This window comes from Rattus norvegicus, chromosome 8 (assembly GCF_021556685.1).
Source record: "Rattus norvegicus strain SHRSP/BbbUtx chromosome 8, alternate assembly SHRSP_T2T, whole genome shotgun sequence".
Taxonomy (NCBI): domain Eukaryota; kingdom Metazoa; phylum Chordata; class Mammalia; order Rodentia; family Muridae; genus Rattus; species Rattus norvegicus.
In genome coordinates this window covers 118,125,001-118,146,914 of record NC_141541.1, presented here as the reverse complement: position 1 = coordinate 118,146,914, position 21,914 = coordinate 118,125,001, and the positions used below count along the sequence as shown (strand labels likewise).

General features: G+C 48.7%; 3 protein-coding genes across 7 annotated transcripts in view; 2 read left to right on the top strand and 1 right to left on the bottom strand.

Moving 5' to 3' along the window:
- Positions 1–4,186, top strand: part of Klhl18 (kelch-like family member 18) — a 58,428-nt gene extending 54,242 nt beyond the window's left edge. For 3 of the 5 annotated variants that reach the window (XR_015626706.1, XM_087562409.1, XM_087562408.1), the window contains 2 exons: positions 172–283; positions 1,106–4,184. Coding sequence is in view for 4 of the 5 variants with exons in the window: in XM_087562409.1 (XP_087418535.1) it covers positions 172–283; positions 1,106–1,492 (499 nt within the window). In the remaining variant the exon portion in view is untranslated. 5 annotated transcript variants of the gene reach the window in all.
- A 3,120-nt stretch (positions 4,187–7,306) lies between these two features.
- Positions 7,307–10,669, bottom strand: Ngp (neutrophilic granule protein). Its single transcript, NM_001106862.1, is given in 4 exon segments — positions 7,307–8,026; positions 8,537–8,623; positions 9,665–9,766; positions 10,480–10,669. Coding segments are annotated over 4 exon segments (507 nt in total). The 5' UTR covers positions 10,657–10,669; the 3' UTR covers positions 7,307–7,885.
- Positions 10,670–21,590: 10,921 nt separating this feature from the next.
- The window catches only part of Ptpn23 (protein tyrosine phosphatase, non-receptor type 23), a 22,528-nt gene continuing 22,204 nt past the window's right edge, over positions 21,591–21,914 (top strand). Inside the window, 1 exon segment of the mRNA NM_057204.2 lies at positions 21,591–21,705. Within this exon segment, the coding sequence (NP_476552.2) occupies positions 21,622–21,705 (84 nt within the window). The 5' untranslated portion in view covers positions 21,591–21,621.

Genomic DNA, 21,914 nt, shown 5'->3' with positions numbered 1-21,914 from the left:
GGGGGAGAGGCCTAGCAGCAGGCAGTGTTATCTGCACGGGTGCCGGGAGAAGTGAGATGTGAAACTATCAGGATATAGGAAGACAGAAATGTTCGCCTGTTCCCGGCTAGGCTGTCTCGGAAGGCCAGGACACCGAATCTCATGCCCCTGCTCTTTCCACTGTTTCTGCAGGTGGACAGTGGTGACTCCGATGAGCTCAAACCGGAGTGCCGCTGGGGTCACAGTCTTCGAGGGCAGGATATATGTGTCAGGAGGCCACGACGGCTTGCAGATCTTCAGCAGTGTGAGTCTGGCCCCTCCTGGGTGACTGCCTCCATCCTTGAATTTCTTTTCTTTTTTTTTCTTTTCTTTTTTTTTTTTTTCAAATTCAGCCCTGGGATGGGGGTGTAGACCAGCTGTATATTTCTTGTCTAGCATGCACAAGACCTGGGCTCAGTTCACAGCACCACACAAACAAAAACAGTGGGCTAGAGAGATGGCTCAGTGGTTAAGAGCACTGACTGCTCTTCCCGAGGTCCTGAGTTCAATTCAACCACATGGTGGCTCACAACCATCTGTGATGAGATCTGATGTTCTCTTCTGTCATGCAGGTGTACATGCAAAAAGAGCTCTCATATACATAAGTAGATAAATCTTGAAAATTAAAACTCTTTACTTCTAGACAGCCCACGTACACAAGGAAGTATATGGTGCAGTCATCCTGAATTTGCCCCATTCATGAACATGCTTGTCCATGGGGTGCTGAAAAAGCCTTTGGAAGCCCTCTGCAGAGTAAGCCCAGTCATACGCCAGGAGCAAATGCCAGAAACTGTTCTTCTGGACACTCTGCTGGGCTCAGCAGTCTTACAGTAGGGACTCCAGAGTCAGTCAGGACCAAGGCAGAAAGTGCTGGGGACAGCGGCTTGAGGCAGTACTCTCCTTCCCGCTCTGCCATCATCTGGAAACCCTTCCTTGAGAAAATCCTTTGTTTCCCCGCATATGCCCAGAAGGTATCAGCTTAGCGTTAGAGCAGGTACACATCTGTAAAGAGCTGGCGGCGGGGCTAGGTACATGCTAACTGAACTCCCTCTGACCGTGTTGTCCTGCGCCTCTCTCCCTGCTGCAGGTGGAACAGTACAATCACCACACGGCCACCTGGCACCCAGCAGCCAGCATGCTCAACAAGCGCTGCCGACATGGTGCCGCCTCCCTGGGGAGCAAGATGTTTGTTTGTGGGGGCTACGATGGCTCTGGTTTCCTCAGCATTGCTGAGATGTACAGCTCTGTGGCAGACCAGTGGTGCCTCATAGTACCCATGCACACACGCCGGAGTCGGGTCTCCCTCGTGGCCAGCTGCGGGCGCCTCTACGCAGTGGGAGGTTATGATGGGCAGTCAAACCTAAGCTCGGTGGAGATGTACGACCCAGAGACGGACCGCTGGACATTTATGGCCCCCATGGCATGCCATGAGGGAGGGGTTGGCGTGGGCTGCATCCCTCTTCTCACCATCTAAAGAGAGGATGGGATATGGTGGGTTAGGGATCTGGTACAAGTCTAGGCGCTTCCTTCCAGGGGTAAGTCCTCCCAGAATAGGCAGTGGTGGACCAGAAGACAGGGTGTAATGTGAGCTTGCCAGAGGGACAGTTTTTCCAGGTGCTTAAGTCCTCTCTCACTGTGCTGCCCTTGTGACCTTAGGTTGTCAAGATGCACAGCACAGGACAGGAGTCCCTCTGGGTCCCACAGCCAGTAACACGGAAGTGCTTTGCTGATCCGTGTACACAGGCTGCGCCCAAGCCCAGCGAGCACTGGCCACCGAGCTGGCAGCGAGTGCTCATGTGCAGGAGGTCTTCCAGCCGATGTTTCTCCTTCCCTGCCTGTCTGTAGCCCTGTTGTGGCCAATTCGCCATGGGAAGCCACAGTGTCCAAGCCTTTTGGGAAGTGGGTAGAGCTGGGGAGAAGGGACACCTTGGTGTTCTCACTGCCTGTGGTGGTGCAGCTAGAGCAGCGAGCTACGTGCGTGCACACAGGCCTTCCTTCCGCCATGGACACAGAGGACTCGCTCTCTGTCTCCAGCAAGCAGGGAGAACAGAAGTCTTCCCCGTGCCTGATGTTTTGGGAATCCAGTGAGGTCTCTCTCCACTTGTCCGTAGAAACAGGAGGCGTAGAGGTGCTGGAGAGAACTGGAGGAAATGTCAGAAAATGTTCAAGAGAGACTGGAAGGAAAAGACTTGAAGTGAACATTTTTCACAGGAAGAAAACATAAAAGACACTAAAAGCAAACGCACATTTAAATGGAAAACCATCAAACACGACAACAGTGGTATCCACTCCCACATCCGGATCCCAGGGTCCCGAGTCCTCCTAAAGCAGTTGGGATTCCCTCTGAGCCCCACAGTGTGTCTGAGATCAGGGCACTCTTGACTGACCTGTGGCAAGGTGCTCATGGGGTTTGGTCTCCTCACCCACCATCACAGGACTTTTTAAATCATTGGCTTAGGGAGCCAGTTAAATTACTGCCATGCTTCTCTACCCAGGCTCCCAGCTGTCACCCCACGATCACCTACCACCACCAGCCAGCGCTCCTACAGATCCCCACTCCCACATAATCCTTTCCCTCTTTGGCCAGCAGGAAACAACATGTCTGCCCAGATTAACACTTACCAGTCACCATCCTTGAATAACTTCCTCATCGCGATGCTTCTGGAGCACATCGACCATTTGTACCTCTAGGACCTAACCAGGGGCTTGCTCCCACCAGCCATGGACCAGCTTGGTCAGGTGACTTGTCTGCCCTGCCATTCCCCTATTTTCCATCCATTTGCCAACCCTGGGTGTCCACCTTCTCTCCAGCCCTTGTCAGACTGACCAGCAAGATGGGCCTTTATATTCAAGCAATGAACGCTGGCGTCATGATATAAAGGCCTACAGACTAAAAAAATGTCTTTTGCTGCTGCAAGGAAGAGATTTTCTATTTCTTCCTCTAATCTTGGCAAATGACCTCGTGAAGAGACTCAATGCTCCTCCTTCCTCTGGATGGGACCTTAACCCAGCACAGAAGGACCCAGAGAGCAGACTTTTTGTTACCAGTGCACTGGGCAGTGGGGCAGACTTCCAACTGCTGCTGCCAAAATCTGCTTTCCGAAAATTCTTCCAGCGGAGACTAGAGAATATAATTGTTTTTAGCCCCAAACTGGGTCTTAGGGTCCCACTGACCACCTGATTGGTTTCTTGCCCTTTGCTGCCTACCTGGATCGGCCTAGAGGACGGTTCAGAAAGGTGCAGCGTGAAGCCTGCTGGGATCCCTTGCCCCAGACCATCAGGTTTGCCAGTGTGTGCAATTGCCACAGAGTCACAAGGAAGGACTTTTGGTCCAGCGACTCAAGAGCTGGGCCTCTGCTATAAGCACTTGAAAATGTTTTTATCTTAAACGACAGAACAATCTGATAACTGATAAATTTTAACTAGGCTCCCAGTGGAACCCCAGCATTTCTTCCTGCCCCTCAGTTTCCCTGCTGAGGTAGACTCTGGGGGACTGTGGGTCTTGGTTTCCTCTTGGTCCTTTAGGATGACGTTCCTCTTAAGTCCTGTGAATGTACTGCCCAGCCTCGACTGTGAAGGTGCTGAGAACCAGTCAGCGGGCTCCCAGACGGGCCCCCTGGGTCCTTCTGATGCTAGCAGACTACATCACTAGAGATGATACGTCATCTCCTCCCGGCCTGCTGCTGTCTGATTAGCCTTCCTGCACCCACTCCCACCTCCTAGAATAGAGGCTAAACCGAGACAGTGTTTCCAAGAACGACCAGGTCAGTGTTTTAATCTAAGCTCTGAGCACACTTGAGCAAGCAGGAACATTTTTATACTCCCTTGCCTGAGGGCAGGTGGCTGATCTGTCTCACTAGTGTTAGAACAGTAGGATCATGGGAAAGCAGATATCACCCAAGGACACTGGAAAGAATGTAACAGGAGGTGGGTCTGACACACCACCACAGGACCATGGGGTCTGGCCACTGTCCTTCCTCATCTCTTCTCACTCTGGGCTTCTCCAGAGATCACAAGCAGAAGAGAGCTGAAGACCAGCCTCTGATGGAACTGAGGAGGGGTCCTGACCCTCTTCTCCCACAGCTGTTTCACAGGAAACTTTTTATTTATAGGACGCATGTCTTTCGTGTTAAGAAACCAAAGAGAAATAAAGAGAACACTCCTAATACTCTTGCACTTTCCTGAGTGTGTGTGTGTGTGTGCGCGTGTGCATGCGTGCTCATTCCTGTGCATGTGTGTAGAAGCCAGGGCTTGACAGCAGGTGTCTTTCTTGAGCACTTTTCCACCTTTAATTTTGAAGCAGGCTCCTTACTGAGCCTGAAGCTCATCCAATCGAGTGCCGAGATTGTCGGCCGCGCACCACCACATCCACTGTTTTGTGTTGTTTTTTTACCCCCCCTGATGCCCGATATCAAATTCAGGTCCTCAGGCTTACACAGCAAGCACTTAACAAATCGAGTCAGCCCTCTCCTGACTTATTTTTAAATATTGGAAGTAAATCACGCCAATATTTGATTTGGTTTAAAAGTATATTAAACAAATTACAAACATTCCCATGAAAATAAGGGAAAAGCCAAATGAACCTCTAGCAAAAGCAACCTTGAGAGGTTTGCATAAGACATCCCCTGTGAGTCTCAGGCATTTGAGTTCTTGGCAAGGATTGGGAGATGCGGCCCTGCTGGAGGAGGTGCACCACTGGGGGCAGCAGGCTTCGAGGTATCAAATGTTTTGCCTCTGGCTTCTGGGTCAGATCATGATGTGAGCTCTCAACTGTCCCTGCTGCCATGTCTGCCACCCTGTGCCACAGTGCCTTGGCACGATGGACTCTCACCCCTCTGGAACCGTTAAGCCCAGATTAACTCTTCTTTCTATAATTTGCCCTGGTCATAGCGTTGCACCAGCAACAGGAAAATAGCATCTGGGCGTTCACTTCCTACAAACAGACGCCAGTGGAAGATGCGCAGAGACTGCATTTCCTGTTGCTGCTGCGAATTTGGTCCCATCCAGACTGCCACAGCACTCAAGTTGTCCCTCAACCACCTCAAAACTGTAGATCTAGTTCCCCGGTGGGATATAGCCAGCTGCCATGTTGACTGTCCAGCACCTCCAGTCCACTCCAGCATATCCATAAAGGTACAGCTAGTGTCTGGAACCTTGGCACACAGAGAAGTCATTGGGAAAAAAGCATGTAAGATTATGCGTGAGGCCAGGCATGGTGGCACGCACTTTTAATCCTGGCACTTGGGAGGCAGAACAAGTTGGTCTCTGTGAGTTCAAGGCCAGCCTTGTTTCAGGACAGCCAGAGTTACATAGTGAGACCCTATTTCAAGAAAAGAAAAAGAAAGAGGAAGGGAGAGAGGGGAGATGGCTCAGCAGTTAAAGGAGCGTCATGCTCTTCCAGAGAGCCCAAGGTTGGTTCTCATCGACAACATTACCCATCTCAAAACTGCCTGTAACTCGAGCACCAGAGGGCCCAACACCCTCTTTTGGCCTCCAAGGGCATTGCACACATGATACACACTAATACGGACACACACACACACACACACACACACACACACACACACACATTTTTAAAATTAAAAATGTAATGTTTTAAGGTCAAGTCCTGGGCTGGGAGATGGCTCAGCCCTTGTGTTACAAGCATGATGACAGGATTTAGGTGGCAAGGATGTTAGACTATGAGAACCAATTTTCTTGAGGCTTATTTGTCACCGAAATCAAGAGAATACTTTAAAAAAGAGAAAAAAGGACAGTAGAGTACATGATGAAGGGGTGTGGTGGGGCTCGGGAATTGTGGGATTTAAAGGTTTAAACTGGGATTGGGGTATGGGGTGAAGAGGAGGTGGGGAAGGGTTAACCAATATGAAAAGTGTATGGAAACCCCTATGGAAACTCTCTGGGCTTTGTGTGTATGTGTGGAGGTGGGAGGTTGTTTGTTTGATTTGGGGGTGGGGTTGTTGTTGTTTATTTGGTTTGGTTTGGTTTTTGGTTTCTGTTCATAGCTGTGGCTGTCCTGGAACTTACTCTATAGGCCAGGCTGGACTTGAACTCAGAGATCCGCCTGCCTCTGCCTCACAAGTGCAGGGATTAAAGGCATGTACCACCTTTGCCCAGCTGGAAACTCACTACTTTATAAACTAATCTAGAGTTATAATTAAAAAAATAGTAGTTTGAACATAGATGCCCTTGAATGACTGGATAATGATCCCCATGAAAGACAAGAGTTATTAATGAAAATCTCAGCACCAAGTCCCTAGAAGTTACTGGCCAGAGAGGCCCAAGAAACCTCCAGAAACAACACAGGCTAATGTCCCTGTTGCTGAAGACATAATATACTTTGTTATAGGGCATAGAGAAATAAGGCTCTAACTGACCTAAAACTTCCTCTCACAGTACCAGAAGGTGCTGGGCAGGCCACTGGTGGAGAAAAGACTTGAGTGGGATGCCTACATCCAACCCTACGTGCTGTGACACTGACCCACCAAGTGCCATGAGCCTTGGTAAAGTAGTGGTGTAAAGGTTCTGTGTGTAGCCAGCCAGCTGCTTTTAGACTGGGTTTGAGGCCTGATCCGTAGGACACTGTAAACCTGGCCGAAAGCCTGTAGCTCACTGTTTACAGGCCCTTCTACTGCTGTCTTTCTACAAGGCATGTTGTCAAACCACCTTCTAAATATGTATATGCTTGTACTCGTAGATGAATGTTGCTTCCAGCCATGGACAGAGGTCAGTATTCATGCAGACATTTATAATTGGCCAGAGTGCTGAGGGTAAGTGTCTGCTGAGTGAAAGTTTAAAGTTTTGACTGTGAACTTTGTGCTAAGGAACTAAAAGCAGCCAAAGAGACCGGGGACAGATTACTCTGCCTTCCTGGGTCCTCTGTCTCCATACCCAGTTCCCCTCTTTTAAAAGTTAGGAAAAAATTTACATTTTTATTTTGTGTGAACGTGTGTGTGTGTGCGCTCACTTGCACACAAGAGAGCATGAACACATATGTGCATTGCACATGCATGCCACAGCACATGTGCAGAGGTCAGAGAATGACCTTCAGTAGTTTTCTCTTTCCATCATATAGGTCCTGGGATTGAACTCAGGTTATCTATCCAGTTTGGTGGCAAGTGCCCCTACCCATTGAGCCACCTGGCCAGCCCCTTACTTCTTCATGACGACTTCTCTGGCCTCACAGAGTCTGGATCTCCTCAGCCCCGACCCAGAGCTTGGCACATCCGTCTCCTCACTCCAAGTTCAGCCATTCCAGCTCCTGTGCTTCATTCATTCACGTCCTCATGACTCTCAAAAGCACTTTATTGACGTTCTCGTACAAGCCTCACTCCAGGTGACCTGACCACACCCCGCCCTCCCACCTGCCACATCCCTTAAGGGGTCTGTATGTAAAGGGGCATCTGGTATCTCAGTGACTAAGCAGAGAGCAGGAGTCTACAGGGTTTTGTCCTCCCAGGATGCCAGGAGCACAGCCACCTGCAACTGGCCAGGAGGCCCAGCTGTGAATGGACAGAGTGTCATCTGGCTGGGGACACAGCAGGTAAGTTTGAGGATTATGAGTGAACAGCCCATGGGAAGGACTTTGACTCTGGGAGAGTGAGGAAGCTTCCTGCTGGAGGGGACTTTTGAGCTTGGGCTTTGAGGAGTCAATAAGAGTTTTGGATAGAGGGTAAGACAGGAAGTTCCATAGAAGGAAGCAAATGGACAAAGGTATGGTTGTTTTAGGAGCCAGAGCTACTCTAGAGAGGGGCGTCCGGGGAAGGGCTGGAAGCAGGGGCGGGCCCTGAAGGCAGCAGGGGGAGATAGGCAGTGGAAGTCAAGAGGAGGTCACAGAGGCACGCAGCACCCCCTCCTGTTTCCAGCCTTAGAAGTTATGCAGGATGTTGCTGATGATATCGTACTTGGCGTTTTCATAAATGTTTTTGGCGTGAGGGGGCAGACCTTCTAACTTGTCCTTTTCGGAGTCATCTGACTTGTTATCACTAAAAGTGGCCACTTGGGAAACCTGCAGGAAAGATGCCAGATAGTTACCACCTTCACAGAAGAGAGAGTCCTTTCCCAACCTGCCTGTGGTCTTCCCCTCAAGAAGAGGGTGAAGCAACAGAAGCATCAGCTACAAGGGCATGATGAAACATGGAGGCCTGGCCTCCATCCATGGGGGGCCACAGGGCCTGAGCAGATCTGAATTAGGGGAGGTGGGCTTGCACAGGCTGTCTTGAGGCCAGAAATTTGATGTTCCGGAGCCCCAGAGTCTCCTCTAGAGCTTTTCCAAGCTCTCCCTCTCCTAACAGTGGGAAGATCTAAGCCATACTGACATAGGACATGCCACACTTTTTGAGGCACTTGCTGGAAAAGGCTTGGCTGGGTCTGTTTTTCAGATGAAGACCCTGTGTTTGCAGCAACTCAGTCTCTCCCAGAGCCCAGGAGAGAGCGCAGCAGGAGGGGATGGGTCACCTCAGGATGGGGCCTCTGTGGTGAGAGGCCCGAAGTGGACATGGGCAGTAAAGCTGCTCACCTCTCTACGACAATCCCTGTCGCAGGTCAAGGTCAAGGAGGTTGACCACTGCCTTCTGGAGAATTCACCTGTGCAGTTTCTCTCCTCCTGCAGGTAAATGGGACAAGAGCTAGAGGCACCCTAACACATTTCTGGAAAGAGGCAGGAACTGTCAAACCAGAGATGCAAGCTAGACCCAGAAAAGAGTGGCCGGGAGGTACAGATGTTCACTCACTAATATAAAGGACAGGACATGCACATAAACAATTACAGGAGAGGTGACCATAAGTTACCATGTCCAGAGGAACCATGTTTGTTGAAGATTGTGGGTGAGGACACACCAACAACTGGTGCCTGTTCCTGAGTCCTGAGTCCTGAGTCAGTAAATTTAACCATTACTTTAAATGTGAATGGTAAAAAGAACATTTTTTTTTTTGGTTCTTTTTTTCGGAGCTGGGGACTGAACCCAGGGCCTTGCGCTTCCTAGGCAAGCGCTCTACCACTGAGCTAAATCCCCAACCCCAAAAATAACATTTTTAAAATGTTCGTTTTCTGGTTCTGTCTTTAAACAGCAACAACTCTAGGTAGATTACGGACATTTTGTCATTTTGATTTTTTCTTTTTGATGGCACCAGGAAAATCAAATCCAAGGTTTTGTACGTGCTAAATAAGGCTTCACCACTGAGCCCCATGCTGCTGTAAATTATGGCAATAATTTATAGTAAGAATGGGTATTAAAGAAAGTCTGGGGGTTGGGGATTTAGCTCAGTGGTAGAGCGCTTGCCTAGGAAGCGCAAGGCCCTGGGTTCGGTCCCCAGCTCCGAAAAAAAAAAAAAAAAAAAGAAAAAGAAAAAGGAAAAAAAAGAAAGTCTGTTGTTTTTTTTTTTTTTTTCTTTAATTACTTGGGTAGTGTGAGAGTAATGTCTATAGAAGTCAGAGAACAATTGGGGAAGTCAGCTCTCTCCACCACACAGGTCCTGGTTCTTTCAAACCCACCAAACCATCTCTGGGCCCAAAGATCTGATTTTGAAAACAGGCTTCAACATTGCAACTGCTGGTGAAGTGGCCGGGTGATGTGGAAGAAGGAAGTGAAGGAGGAACCTCTCTTCCCCCACGAGGCAGTCGTGGAGCTGGAAGAAGGAGACTCACCCCGCCCTCCCGGAAGTCGCAGTTTTCAAGCCGTCTCTCCGTGGTGGAAATGCACACTGTCTCTTTAATCCTGAACTCGAGTGGGACATTGGAAGTGGGGTTCTAAAGAAGCACAGAGAACTCATGACCATCTCTCTTCTACAGATCAGGGACAAAAGCACAGAGGGTTACATGACACTGCCTGCATCAGTCTAGTCCAAGTCTGTCCACAAAAGTCCAGGACTTATTAAATGGCCACAACAGAGACCTACAGGGTAAAGTCAGTAGGGGTACACACCTGAATCTCATCACTCAGGAGACTGGGGCAGTTCAAGGCCAGCCTGATCTATATAGCAAGTTCCAGGCCAGTTAGGGTGACTGATATAAATAAAGGGTTCAGTCAGGCAGGGTGGCACACAGCTGCAATCTCAACCCTTGGGAGGTGGAGGCAGGAGAATCAGCAGTTCAAAGCCATCCTCAGGAGAGGTTGTGATCTTTCCCACAAACGGTTGTGTGACACACTTGTGACTGCCCTTCAATATCTCCTTGTGTAAAATAGGAACAAAAATCCCTTCCCTTCATGTCTCATGCCAAGAGACAGGCTGAGAATCCAGACCTGTCCTACCTGTGAATAGAAGTGGCTGGCCTGGAACCCATTACATAGTTGAGACTAACCCCGAACTTTGCATCCTCCTGCCTCCATCTGTTGAGTGCTGGCCGGGGTTCAAATTCAGGCTTTCTTGCATGCAAGGCAAACTCTACCAGCTGAGCTACATCCCCAGGGCCTAAGTAAGAGAAACCTACATCCCTGTCTCCCAGGGATGGCAGATACTCACCTGACCAGGAGGTGGAGTGGCACTTAGCAGGCGGAAGAGGGGTCTTCCTCGCTGCCCACGGTTGTATGCCTCTATGGCCCGATTAACAATATCCTCATATCTTAGTCGGCGATGGGCCTCACAGGCGACCACAGCCAAAGCCACCACCAACATGAAGGTCTTCCACAACCTTGCCATTGTCTCTGACACACTACCACTCTTGGCCCCTTTTATTTAGGTGATATTGAGGCTGCCTTGCCAAAGAACTTCTGATGACATAAAGGACTGGCGCCTTTAGAAAGAAGGCCCCTTCTTTACTTGGCTAGAGATCAAATATTAGCCAATGTTACAAAACACTGTTGGCCACGAAAGGTAAGAAGGTTTGGGCAATAGACCAGGACATCAAAGTGAGCCCTAAGCTAGGAGCAAGAGACTTGTGGGCAGGTTGGGCACACCTATTCACTCTGGGCCTCAGTGTCCCTGTAACCCCTTCCAGACCTGCCAGTTCACAGCTCTTCTGTCTCTGCCTGGGTCTTCTGCTTTGACCCCAAATTTAGCTGCCCAGAACCCATGGACTCCACATCTGAGTCCATCATCCAGGTTCACAGAGAGATGTTTTGAAGCCACACTCAAAGGGATACCCACAGTGTTAACTCCATGTTTAAAATACATGAACTTTTAAAACCCTGAATGCCATCACTTCTTGGCCTTTCAGTTTTGCATATGGACTGGGTAAGGTGGCAGACATCTTTAAACCCAGCACTTGGGAGACACAGCCAGATGGATCTCTGTGAGTTCAAGGCCAGAATGGTTCTCAAAGTGAGTCTCAAGACAGCCAGAGCTACACAGTAAGACTCAGTCTTTAAAAGTAAAGGTGTGGTGTGGTGTGCACACGTTCAGTTCCAGCCTTAGTAGGCAGAGGCGGGAGGATATAAGTATTAGAGCTCTGAGAAAAAGGGATCCTAGCTGTAGGAAGCCAATCAAGAAACACTGCACAAACCATCACACAAGATTTATTGGGAATGACACAAGAAAATGGCTGCTTCATGCTGGGGGTCAGGGGAAGGGAGAAGCAGCAAAGAACTGAGCAGAAGGCAGGCTTTGCATAGAGTTTCTTGGGTTGGGGGAGCTTTCCAGGGTGGCCTGGGATTGGTGGGATTTTGTGACTTGATCTTGGGACAAGCTCAGAGATTGGTGGGATTCTGGGGCTGGTCTTGGGCGGTTTTTCCCCCTGTAGGGTAGAGCTTCATCTCAAGGACTGGAAGTCTGGGGTGGGGCCTGGCTACTTGCACCTCACTGGGCTTATTTACAGAGGGTCTCTGTGAGTTCAAGACCAGCCTGGTCTACATAAGGAGTTCCGGGGAAGACTACACAGTGAGACCCTGTCTCGATAAATAAGTAAAATAAAATTTATTTATTAAATTTTATTATTTATTATGTGTGCATGCACCCATAGCCATGACATGAGTGTGGAAATCAGAGGACGACTTCATGGAACTGGCTCTTGTTAGGGTTTCGTGACGGAAGAAGATGTTAGCACATTGGGGCCAAAGAACACCACAAAGTCACACCACGCAGCAGATCTCATAATAGACTTATTTGTGGGGTTGGGGATTTAGCTCAGTGGTAGAGCGCTTGCCTAGCAAGCGCAAGGCCCTGGGTTCAGTCCCCAGCCCCGAAAAAAAGGAAAAAAAAAAAAGACTTATTGTAAGAGATTTATTTGTGAGTGGTCTATGGAGCAGGCATGACAGAAGAGGGAGGGGGAGAGGAGGAGAGTGAGGGGAGGGAGACTGGGAGAGAGAGAGAGAGAGAGAGAGAGAGAGAGAGAGAGAGAGAGAGAAGGGAGCACAGGCCTTTATGGCAGGGGCTCTATAATGGGAGCACAACTTCTGGTAACAGTGGAAATGTGTTGCATGTGGCGGCCGGTGGTGATGTAGGTGCCAGTGCTGAATGTCACTAAAGGTGGCTGGGGCAGCGCCTGGTTCCTAACTGCTCTCTCTTCCATGTGGGTCCCAGAGCATCAGGCTTACAAAGCAAATACCTTTACCCACCAGCCATCCCTCCATCAGCCATTCTGAGTCTTTTGGATGAGATCAAGAATAAAACTTTGAAAACTTAATCCATGGCCCTCCAGCACCTCACAGAGTTGACATCAGCGTCCTCGCTCCAGCAGCTCACTGTGCAGAGGGACAAGAATTCCTGTTTGTGGGTATAGCAGTTCCAGGAAGCAGCTTGAAAGAGGAGATAGGCCTCCCCTTTCTGTTAGTGGGAATGGCTTTTGTCCTTCCAGACGCCCCACGGCTGAGGAGCCACTGCGTGATGAACCAGACTCCATTTTAGGCTTAAAGCCATCCAACAGTAAGGAAATCAGGCTCATCCCTGCTTATGATTAAACGTCTGTTTCTCAAGGACTGGGCTGTGCCCCATCGACTGTAACCTCAACTATAAAAGGCTCTGCACAATCTGACCCAGGAAAAGGCAACCTTATCTTTGTTTCAAAACGAATGACCATCTTGCAACTCTACCTCTGTTTCAAAAGGTTATTTTGACCTCAAATTCAAGAACCTCTTAGCTTCTTGAGTGGAATATTGGTGATGGAATATTATTTTATTGTTGCTTTGATTTGCATTCTCCTAATGGTTAATTCTTTTTAGCGTGCTTTTTTTTCATGTGCTCAGTGTCTGTCTGTCTTTAGAGAAATGCTCATCCAAATCCTTATAACGCTTCTTTTCTAGTTTTCTTTAATCAATTCCTTTCTCACTGTGGGGGAGGGGAGAGCAATAGGGTAGGCTAGTTCTAAAACCATCCCTTTTGAGTGAGGGTCTGCAAGCCTCTGTAGAAGGTATGTGTGGGCCGGGGGAGGGGAGGAGCCTTCGGAGAAGACACTGAGAAAGCCAGGGGGTCAGGGCAAACATGCTTAAGATTTGGGCTGGTGTCCAAAGAAGAGATGGAGAGGGGACAGTAACACTATTTGAGATAGAATTTAGAAAAGTGAGCAGATGAGAGTTGGAAACATGGTTCAGTGGTTAAGAACCCGGACTCTTTTTTTTTTTTTTTTTTTTGTTCTTTTTTTTCCGGAGCTGGGGACTGAACCCAGGGCCTTGTGCTTCCTAGGCAAGCGCTCTACCACTGAGCTAAATCCCCAGCCCCTTTTCCTTCTTTCTTAAGATATGGAGTCTTTCTGTGTGGCCTGGGCTCAGGTAATTTTCCTGCTTCTGCCTTCTGAGTAGCTGAGCTGTCAAAGAGTCTCACAGCTTGCACATTTTAAATTACAGTTATGCAAATTTCCCACGATTGTTTTAACACTAAACGTTTTATACTTCAGGTTTGGAGTGGTGGCAGACACCCATAATCCCAGCACTTGGGAGAGGGAGGCAAAGACCCCGGGTTGCTTTTATTTTTCTTATTTATTTATTTATTTATTTATTTATTTATTTATTTATTTAATATGAGTACCCTGTCGCTATCCTCAGACACACCAGAAAAGGGCATCAGATCCCATTACAGATGGTTGTGAGCCACCATGTGGATGCTGGGAACTGAACCCAGGACCTCTGGAAGAGCAGTCAGAGCTCTTAACCGCCGAGCCATCATCTCTCCAGCCCTTGTTTTGTTTTTAAAGAGAGAAAGACCATAAAGTTCAGTGGGCAGAGAGGTGTGGAGGACCTGAGAGGATTTGGGAGCAGGGGAAATATAAACAGAATATATTGTATATAAAATTTAATAAAGGGGCTACAAGACGGGTCAGCATTTGCTGCTCTTGTTGAGGGCCAAGGTTCACCCCTCAGAATCCACATGAAAGGTCACAAGGCATCTGACACCTTCTTCTGGCTTCCAAGGGCATCTGTATACACTCAGGCAAACACATAAAATAAATCTTTTTAAATTTTTAATTTAAAAAGTATAAGATTGGCCTGGAAAGATGACTCAGCAATTAAGAGCACTGACTGCTCTCCCAGAGGTCCTGAGTTCAAATCCCAGCAACCACATGGTGGCTCACAACCATCTGTAATGGGATTCAATGCCCTCTTCTGGTGTGTCTGAGGATAGCTACAGTGTCCTTGTGTATAATAAAGAAATCTTTTTTTTAAAAGAAAAAAAGTATAAGATTGCCATTAGAGGGTAAAGGGCTCAGTAAATTCAAGGCCTTAGGGGTCAGGGATGCAACTCATTGCTGGAGCACTCACCCGGCGTGTGTGGATGCCGGGTTACAATCCCCAGAACTGAAGAACTTTTTAGTCAAAGCTTTAGACTCAGTGGTGTCTGCAGATTTCTAAGCCATGGCTTCCGTAAGTTTGAGACACTCATCTGGTCCCCAAGATTGACAAAGAAAAAAGGCCTGTAAGAATGGAGAGAGACGGGGCTGGGGATTTAGCTCAGCGGTAGAGCGCTTACCTAGGAAGCGCAAGGCCCTGGGTTCGGTCCCCAGCTCCGAAAAAAAGAACCAAAAAAAAAAAAAAAAAAAAAAAAAGAATGGAGAGAGACTTTGACTAAGAGCTTTTGCTTTCGCGCAGAGGACCCAGGTTCTATGTAGGGCGGTAGGGGTGAAGAGAGGCTCAGTGACCATGGGCACTTGCAGGAAGAGCACCCTCACCCCCAGAAGAAATCTGAAATCTATGAAGGTGGGCATCCAAAAGGTCAGGTACAGGTGGGTGATCCCACCCCAACTTCTGTATGCCCATCTATTCCTGCGTAACTAATATCAGACCCAGCCAATGATTTCATAAGGACGGCTGAGTGAAGAAAGACGAATCTCAGCTCCTGTGGGCCCTTGGGAAAGCCTTTCCCTTCTCAGGCCTCCCCCTCACATTTCTGTAATGTGTGGTCAGGAGATGGACACAGATTCTGGAAGGAAGCCTTGCTCAAGTGGTCTGAGCAAGGTGAGTCGGATGAGGAAAGTGGATATGGCCACAGCTCCCATGAAGACACACCTGACAGGCCTTTCCCCCTTTCCTGATGTTCTAAACCGGTGTCTGACCATAAGGGGAGCCATTATCTACAGGCGGAATGGCATCCCTGGGTACATTTACCTCCCAACTAACCTCAGCCCTGACCCAGTAGTTTTGGCACATCTGAAGGCGTCCTATCCAACCTGTAGGCACTCCCTGCAATGTTCAATTATGTTTGACTGAGCTACTCTTTGCTGCCTGGTACCAGACAGAGGTGTGTGTGTGTGTGTGTGTGTGTGTGTGTGTGTGTGTGTGTGTATGTGTGTAGAAGTGGAAACAATCTTGAAGGCTCTGGAACCTGGAGATCCTATCGGTGATTTAAACTTGCAACTCTGTTCTAGGCATGAGAGGGATAAATCCCCTGATGTTTTCTTTCCATGTGGAGATATAAGTACAAAAGCATCCCTTATCCCCAAATGAAACAGTCTCCCCCCCCCAAAAAAAAAGGATTTGGGGTTGGTGGAATGATTAAGTGAGAAGGAGCACCCTTCCTACCAAACCTGACAACCCAGGTTTGACCCCCAGGACTCACATAGTGGAAGGAAAGAACTGAATCTGGCAAGTTGTCCCCAGACCTCCACACAGGGACCATGGCATGAACGGCCCTCTTCCCCAATAAATAAACAATGCCTTAGGAATTCCACTGATTGGCAAGGTTGTCCCTGCAATCTCAGCTCTTCGGAAGTGGAGGCCAGCGAGAGAATCAGAGTTCAAAGGACATTGTTTGCTACATACCAAGTTGAGACCGGCCTAGGCCGGGCGAGAGTCTGTCTCAAAATGAAAAACAAAAAAGACGCTTGCTTGCCCTTGCCGAATCTGCTGCTCAAGTTCCGTTCCAGGGACCCATATGGTGGAAGAAGAGAGCCAACTTCCTTAAGGTGTCCTCTGACCTCCACACCTAGGCTGTGATACATGCAGAACACACACACACACACACACACACACACACACACACACACACACACACAGAGAGAGAGAGAGAGAGAGAGAGAGAGAGAGAGAGAGAAATTCAAAATATAAGCTAAAAAGAAAAGAAAAATAAAAAGGAAGCCTAACCAGCCACATTTTGGAATCTGCTGGGCTTTTTTTGTACAGGATTGGAAGCCAGTAGTCAAGGTTGGTCGATACTATGGCTTTTGAGCCATCTGCTGGCCAAGTGACCCTAGGTGCCAGGACCGTGTTCTGGTTCCCCTGGATAGGCCTCCTCAAAGGTACTTGAAAATCTCCTGTATTGGTACCTTTCCCAGGGAAAAATGCCCAAAATTCTTTTAGTTTTTCAACAGTTCAGGACTGTCTGGAAGGAAGAGGAGGAGAGAGGAGCGGCTCCTTTGCTCCCTGCTGGGGCAAGTCCACCCTCTTTAGGTGTGAAGAAGGAGTCTTTCTCCCAGGCGTCAAGAACTTGGGAGATGGCTAGAAAGAAAGCAGTGCAAGGTGGGTTGCCCTGGCTCCGGCTACAGCCTCAGTTTTGCCAAATCTGAGACCAGGAGAGTCAGAACAGTAGTGTTAGAACTTTGTCCTCACCACCCCCCCTTTCCTCTTCTGTACCTGTTTCCCTGCTCCATAAAGAAGTGATTCAGGATTTTTTTTTCTTTTTTTTCGGAGCTGGGGACCGAACCCAGGGCCTTGCGATTGCTAGGCAAGCGGTCTACCACTGAGCTAAATCCCCAACCCCATGATTCAGGATTTTGAGTCAAGGGAGGCATCAGAGAGAAAGCTCAAAGCTTCCTGTTTAGGGTAGTTTGGACTCTTTCTGGAGCTCACAGACAAACAGGAAGGGAATTCTGGGCCAGGGTGCCAATTTGATCCATGTGGTGGTGGCACCTGCCTTTTTATTCAAGCACTCGAGAGGCAGAGGCAAGCAGATCTCTGTGAGTTTGAGGCCAGCTTGGTCTATGGAGCAAGTTCCAGGACAGCCAGGGCTACACAGAGACCTTGTCTTGAAAACAAACAAAATGTTTAAGTTAACTGTACTATGAAAGTAACTCACTCCTGACAAGGACTGCATGAGTTATTAACTGGGTCATAGTCACCAACCTGAAAATGGCATTTCAGTGTAGTTTGGTTTGCATTTCCCAAGTTACTGAGGAGATGGGACATCTTTCACATGATTTTGACTGTCCATGTAAGTTTCTATCCACATTGTATATATTCTCTCTGTGTCTCTCTCTGTCTCTGTCTCTCTCTCTCTCCCTTTTCCTCCACCTCTTTCTCTTCCTCTTCTCCTAATTTCTTCATCTTTCTTTCCTTCCTCTTTTGCTTCTTTTGAGACAGGGTTCTCCTAAGTAGCCCAAGTTGGCCTCAAACCTCAGCCTTCCAAATGCAGAGTCTCTGCTGTGCCCGTGTCTTGGGCCCTTTTTTTTTTTCCTGATGCTTTCTTGAGGGCAGAGATGTTCACTTGTTTTGTTCAACAGCACCTAAAACATTTTGTGGGACCCTGAAGTGGAGTCAAGTAAAATCGGCTGAATAAAGGACCCATTTCCAGCCTGAACTCTTACATTCACTTGCTGGGGGAGTTTTGGTGGTCAACTCCCCAAACCCAGACTCTGAGTTTGCACATTGGTAACAGGAGGAAGGCTTTCAGTGTGTCTTTACCCGGCCGTGCAGCTTACTGGAAGGGAAGGCTGTGAGAGAACAAGCTGACCTCGCTTAATGTGGTGTTTGCTGCCCCCTGGTGATGGGGCCAACTCTTCCCACGTACCACTGGAGCTCAGGCTACCTCTAACTTCCTGCTTTGCTGGGGAAATGGGTAAGTGGGAGGGAAGGACGAAACTGGATCCTCTGCCCCCCCCCCTTTTTTTTCTTGGTTCTTTTTTTTCGGAGCTGGGGACCGAACCCAGGGCCTTGCGCTTCCTAGGCAAGCGCTCTACCACTGAGCTAAATCCCCAACCCCCCTCTGCCCCTTTCTAACCTGGGGCATCCCTTCTACCTCTTCGCTTTCCCCAGCCCATCCTACCCCTGGCGTCAGCATTCGACATCTATGAAGGATCTCCTGCTCTCTGATACTTTCATAGCATTGACTGTAGCTGAGTGCTGACATCAGGGATTCACGTTTGCTAGGAAAGTATGCAAAAGCTGGGCCTCAGTCCCAGCCTTAACCTCCTGCTGCCTGGCTCGCCCAGTCCATGGTACTCTGTTATAGCAACTGTGTATATCCCCCAGGACTCACACTCGTGTTGGTAGTAGTTTAACTTGAGAAGTACCATTTGGGGACAGGGATAGCCATTCTACAGAGGACAGCAGGATAGAAGTGGAGCTCAGTGGTGAGAGTGCTTGCCTAACACAGCAAGCTGGCTTCAAGCTCTGGCACTGCCAAATAAGTAGTGAGGCTCGGGGAAAGACAGGCAGTGGGGATAGGATGCTCAAGATGCAGACTCGGTTACTTGGCCGTTCTGAATCCTAGAGCTTTTCCTGCAGTGCCACCCACTGGAATGCCCCTTGGTTGGATGGTCTGTCCTACAAGGATTAAGACTTGCTACTCCTCTGCCCGCTCCCTGTTCTAGCCACATTGATCCCTTCCTGGCCTAATTCTTGGGATCTAAGCAGCTGCCTCTCTTTGCTCAGCAATACTGTGCTCACAGGGCTTCCTCCCAGCTGGGACTCAACTGTTGTTCCTGAGTTTTGCAGAAAAAGTACCTGCAGTGTTTGTTTAGAGGTAGGTTCTAATGTAGCCCAAGCTGGCCTGGAGTCTACTACAGAGACTAGGCAGGACTTGCCCTTCAGTCTGATACATTTATTTCTCGTGTGCTGGGATTGTAGGAGTGTGCTCCCCACCCCTGGATAGTTTAGTGAAAGATCTTACATTCCCCCCACCCCCAGTCTTGCAGTAAAGCATATCAATGTGAACCTTACGATTTTAACCATTTGAAGGCTACAGCTGTTAGGCACACTCACTGTTGTCCCCACCCCCACTATCCATCTCCAGAGCATTATAATTCATAATGAAACTCTCCGCACAAACAATCCCTTTTGTTCTCAAATCTGAGTGCTGTGACAAAAATACCTGAAAGCCAAAAGGAAGATTTGTTTTGCCTCATAGGTTCAAGGGCTTCAACAAATTATCGTAGGGAGGAACTTGATGGCAGAATTCACCTCATAGCATCCAGAAAGCAGAGACACAGAATGAACACCTACACCAGCTGACTTCCGACTTTCAAAAATTAGCTCTATTGCGCATGCGCATAGTGGATGAGAGCGCGGGGGGCGGGGGGGGAAGGACTCGATGTACACAGGCCACGGTGCACATGTGGACGTCAGAAGACCACTTTGTCGAGCCAGTTTTCAATCCTTCTTCTGCCTTTACATGGATTCCCAGGATTGTACTTAAGTTCCCGTCTTTTGTGTGGTAACACCTTACCTTCTGAATCATCTCCCCAGTCTAACGTACTTTTTAAATTTCACTTTTTAAATAATTGTATGTGTATAAGTGTTTTGCTTGAAACATACATATGTGTGTGTACCACATACGTGCAGTGCCCATGGAGCCCAGAAGAAGGCTTCAGATCTGGAACTGGAGTTATAGGCTGCTGGGAACTGCCATGTAGATGCTGAAAATCAAACCCAGGTCCTCTGGAAGAGCAGCAGCCAGTGTTCTTAATGACTAACCCATCTCTCCAGTCCCTAACATACTCCTAATAATACTAAAACACTGTTTTGTTTTTGCTGTCTCCATGTGGCATGAAGGTAAGTCTTTTGCAGAGTAGGAAATATTTTGCTACTTCTGTGCTAAGAGGACCTGGGCCCTACCTGGGTCAGGGAAACCTGTCTTATGAATGCAGATTCTTTATTCTTGTGCCCTACATTGCTTCTAAATGCATCTGTCCTCATCTTCACACAAACCAGACCTGAAGTTTTGCTCTCCCTTCTAAATGTTCCTTTCAATTTCTTCATGTCAGGTAACAGCCTGGCAGCCATCCACCTACACCAGGCTGAAACTTGGAAAGTAACTTTGATCTCATTCCCTAACACATACCCACCACAACTTAGGATACTTTCGTTTTCAAAATAGTTCTCAGATGTTGCTCAAAGTGAGCTATCTACCCACTTTAAAAAAAGGGGGGGGGGTTGGGGATTTAGCTCAGTGGTAGAGCGCTTGCCTAGCAAGTGCAAGGCCCTGGGTTCGGTCCCCAGCTCCGAAAAAAAGAAAAATAAAACAACAATAACAACAAAGAACCCTTTCATGCAAAGCCACAATCACCGGTCTCCTAAAAGACTACAAAAGGCCACATACTACTTTCTCCCGTCTTTAAAATTTGTTTGAAATAACGTATTGTTACGTAGCCCAGTTCAGCCTTGAAATGACCTAAGTCTCTTCCCTCAGTCTCTAGGGTGTTGGGATCATAGGAGCCACATAGCACGAACGACTCCATTATTTATGTCTAAAATTTAGCAACATACACATAGCTTTAAAATTCCTGTTTTACAGATGTCTGCAGAGACGAATACTTGTCACTGTATAGTTCCTTCCAGAGTCACAGCCTTCTTAGGTGTTACCTTAGCTACTAAATGTACCCTACTAAAAATCACGAACTCAGGCCGCAGAAGGTGGTGGTGTGGAGCAGTGTCCCTGCCCCCTCACCGCTGACAGATGAATCTTTGACACTTTTTTTTTTTTTTCGGAGCTGGGGATCGAACCCAGGGCCTTGCGCTTCCTAGGCAAGCGCTCTATCACTGAGCTAAATCCCCAACCCGAATCTTTGACACTCTTAGCCTGGGTTCTACCCCACCATACAGTTTGCATGGCTCAAGGCTGTCTTCACGTCCCCTCTCCCCAGCATCACACTCGCCATTCACTAATGCAGCACCTGTCACCGTCCTTCGCCGCTCTGAAAATCTGGAATTACAAATTCATGGGTAAGTTTCTGAAGGACCCTTCCAAGAGGAAGAACAGCTTTACGCAAAACAGAAAATGCCAGCGAAGCCTAGAGCTTAGTGGAGGAGATCACTATTCCCAGAAGCCCCTTCACCGTGGATTGGCTCTTCCCTTCACCCAAGACCCTTCGCGCGAGAAGACTGAGCATGCGCAAAGAGGACAGCGCATGTGCAAAGGACTACCGGGGGGGGGGCTGGACTGCACCTCCCAGCAGGCCTTGTGGAGGCTGCGTCATTCCGCGTGACGAGCAGCTTCCGGCGTGGAGGGGCGGGGTTGCGCGCGCGGCTGAGGCTGCTGCTGGACCTGGGAGGGGAGCGGCCCTGGGGCGGCTAAGCGCTGTCCGCAATGGAGGCCGTGCCCCGGATGCCCATGATCTGGCTGGACCTGAAGGAGGCCGGTGACTTTCACTTCCAGTCTGCTGTGAAGAAGGTGAGCACACCTTCGATGCGCATCTCCGTCGTCTGCCCGCGCGTGACGCCCCCTGCGCGCCTGTCCCTCCCCGGGTTCCGTCACAGGTCGGGCCAGGCGTTTTCCCTTAGGATGGCCCTCCCCTCCCGTGCCGGCACATCATCCTTATCTCCGACTGGCACTGCATCCTTGCGGGAACCCTTTTCCCGACTTCTGCATTTCTACCGAGG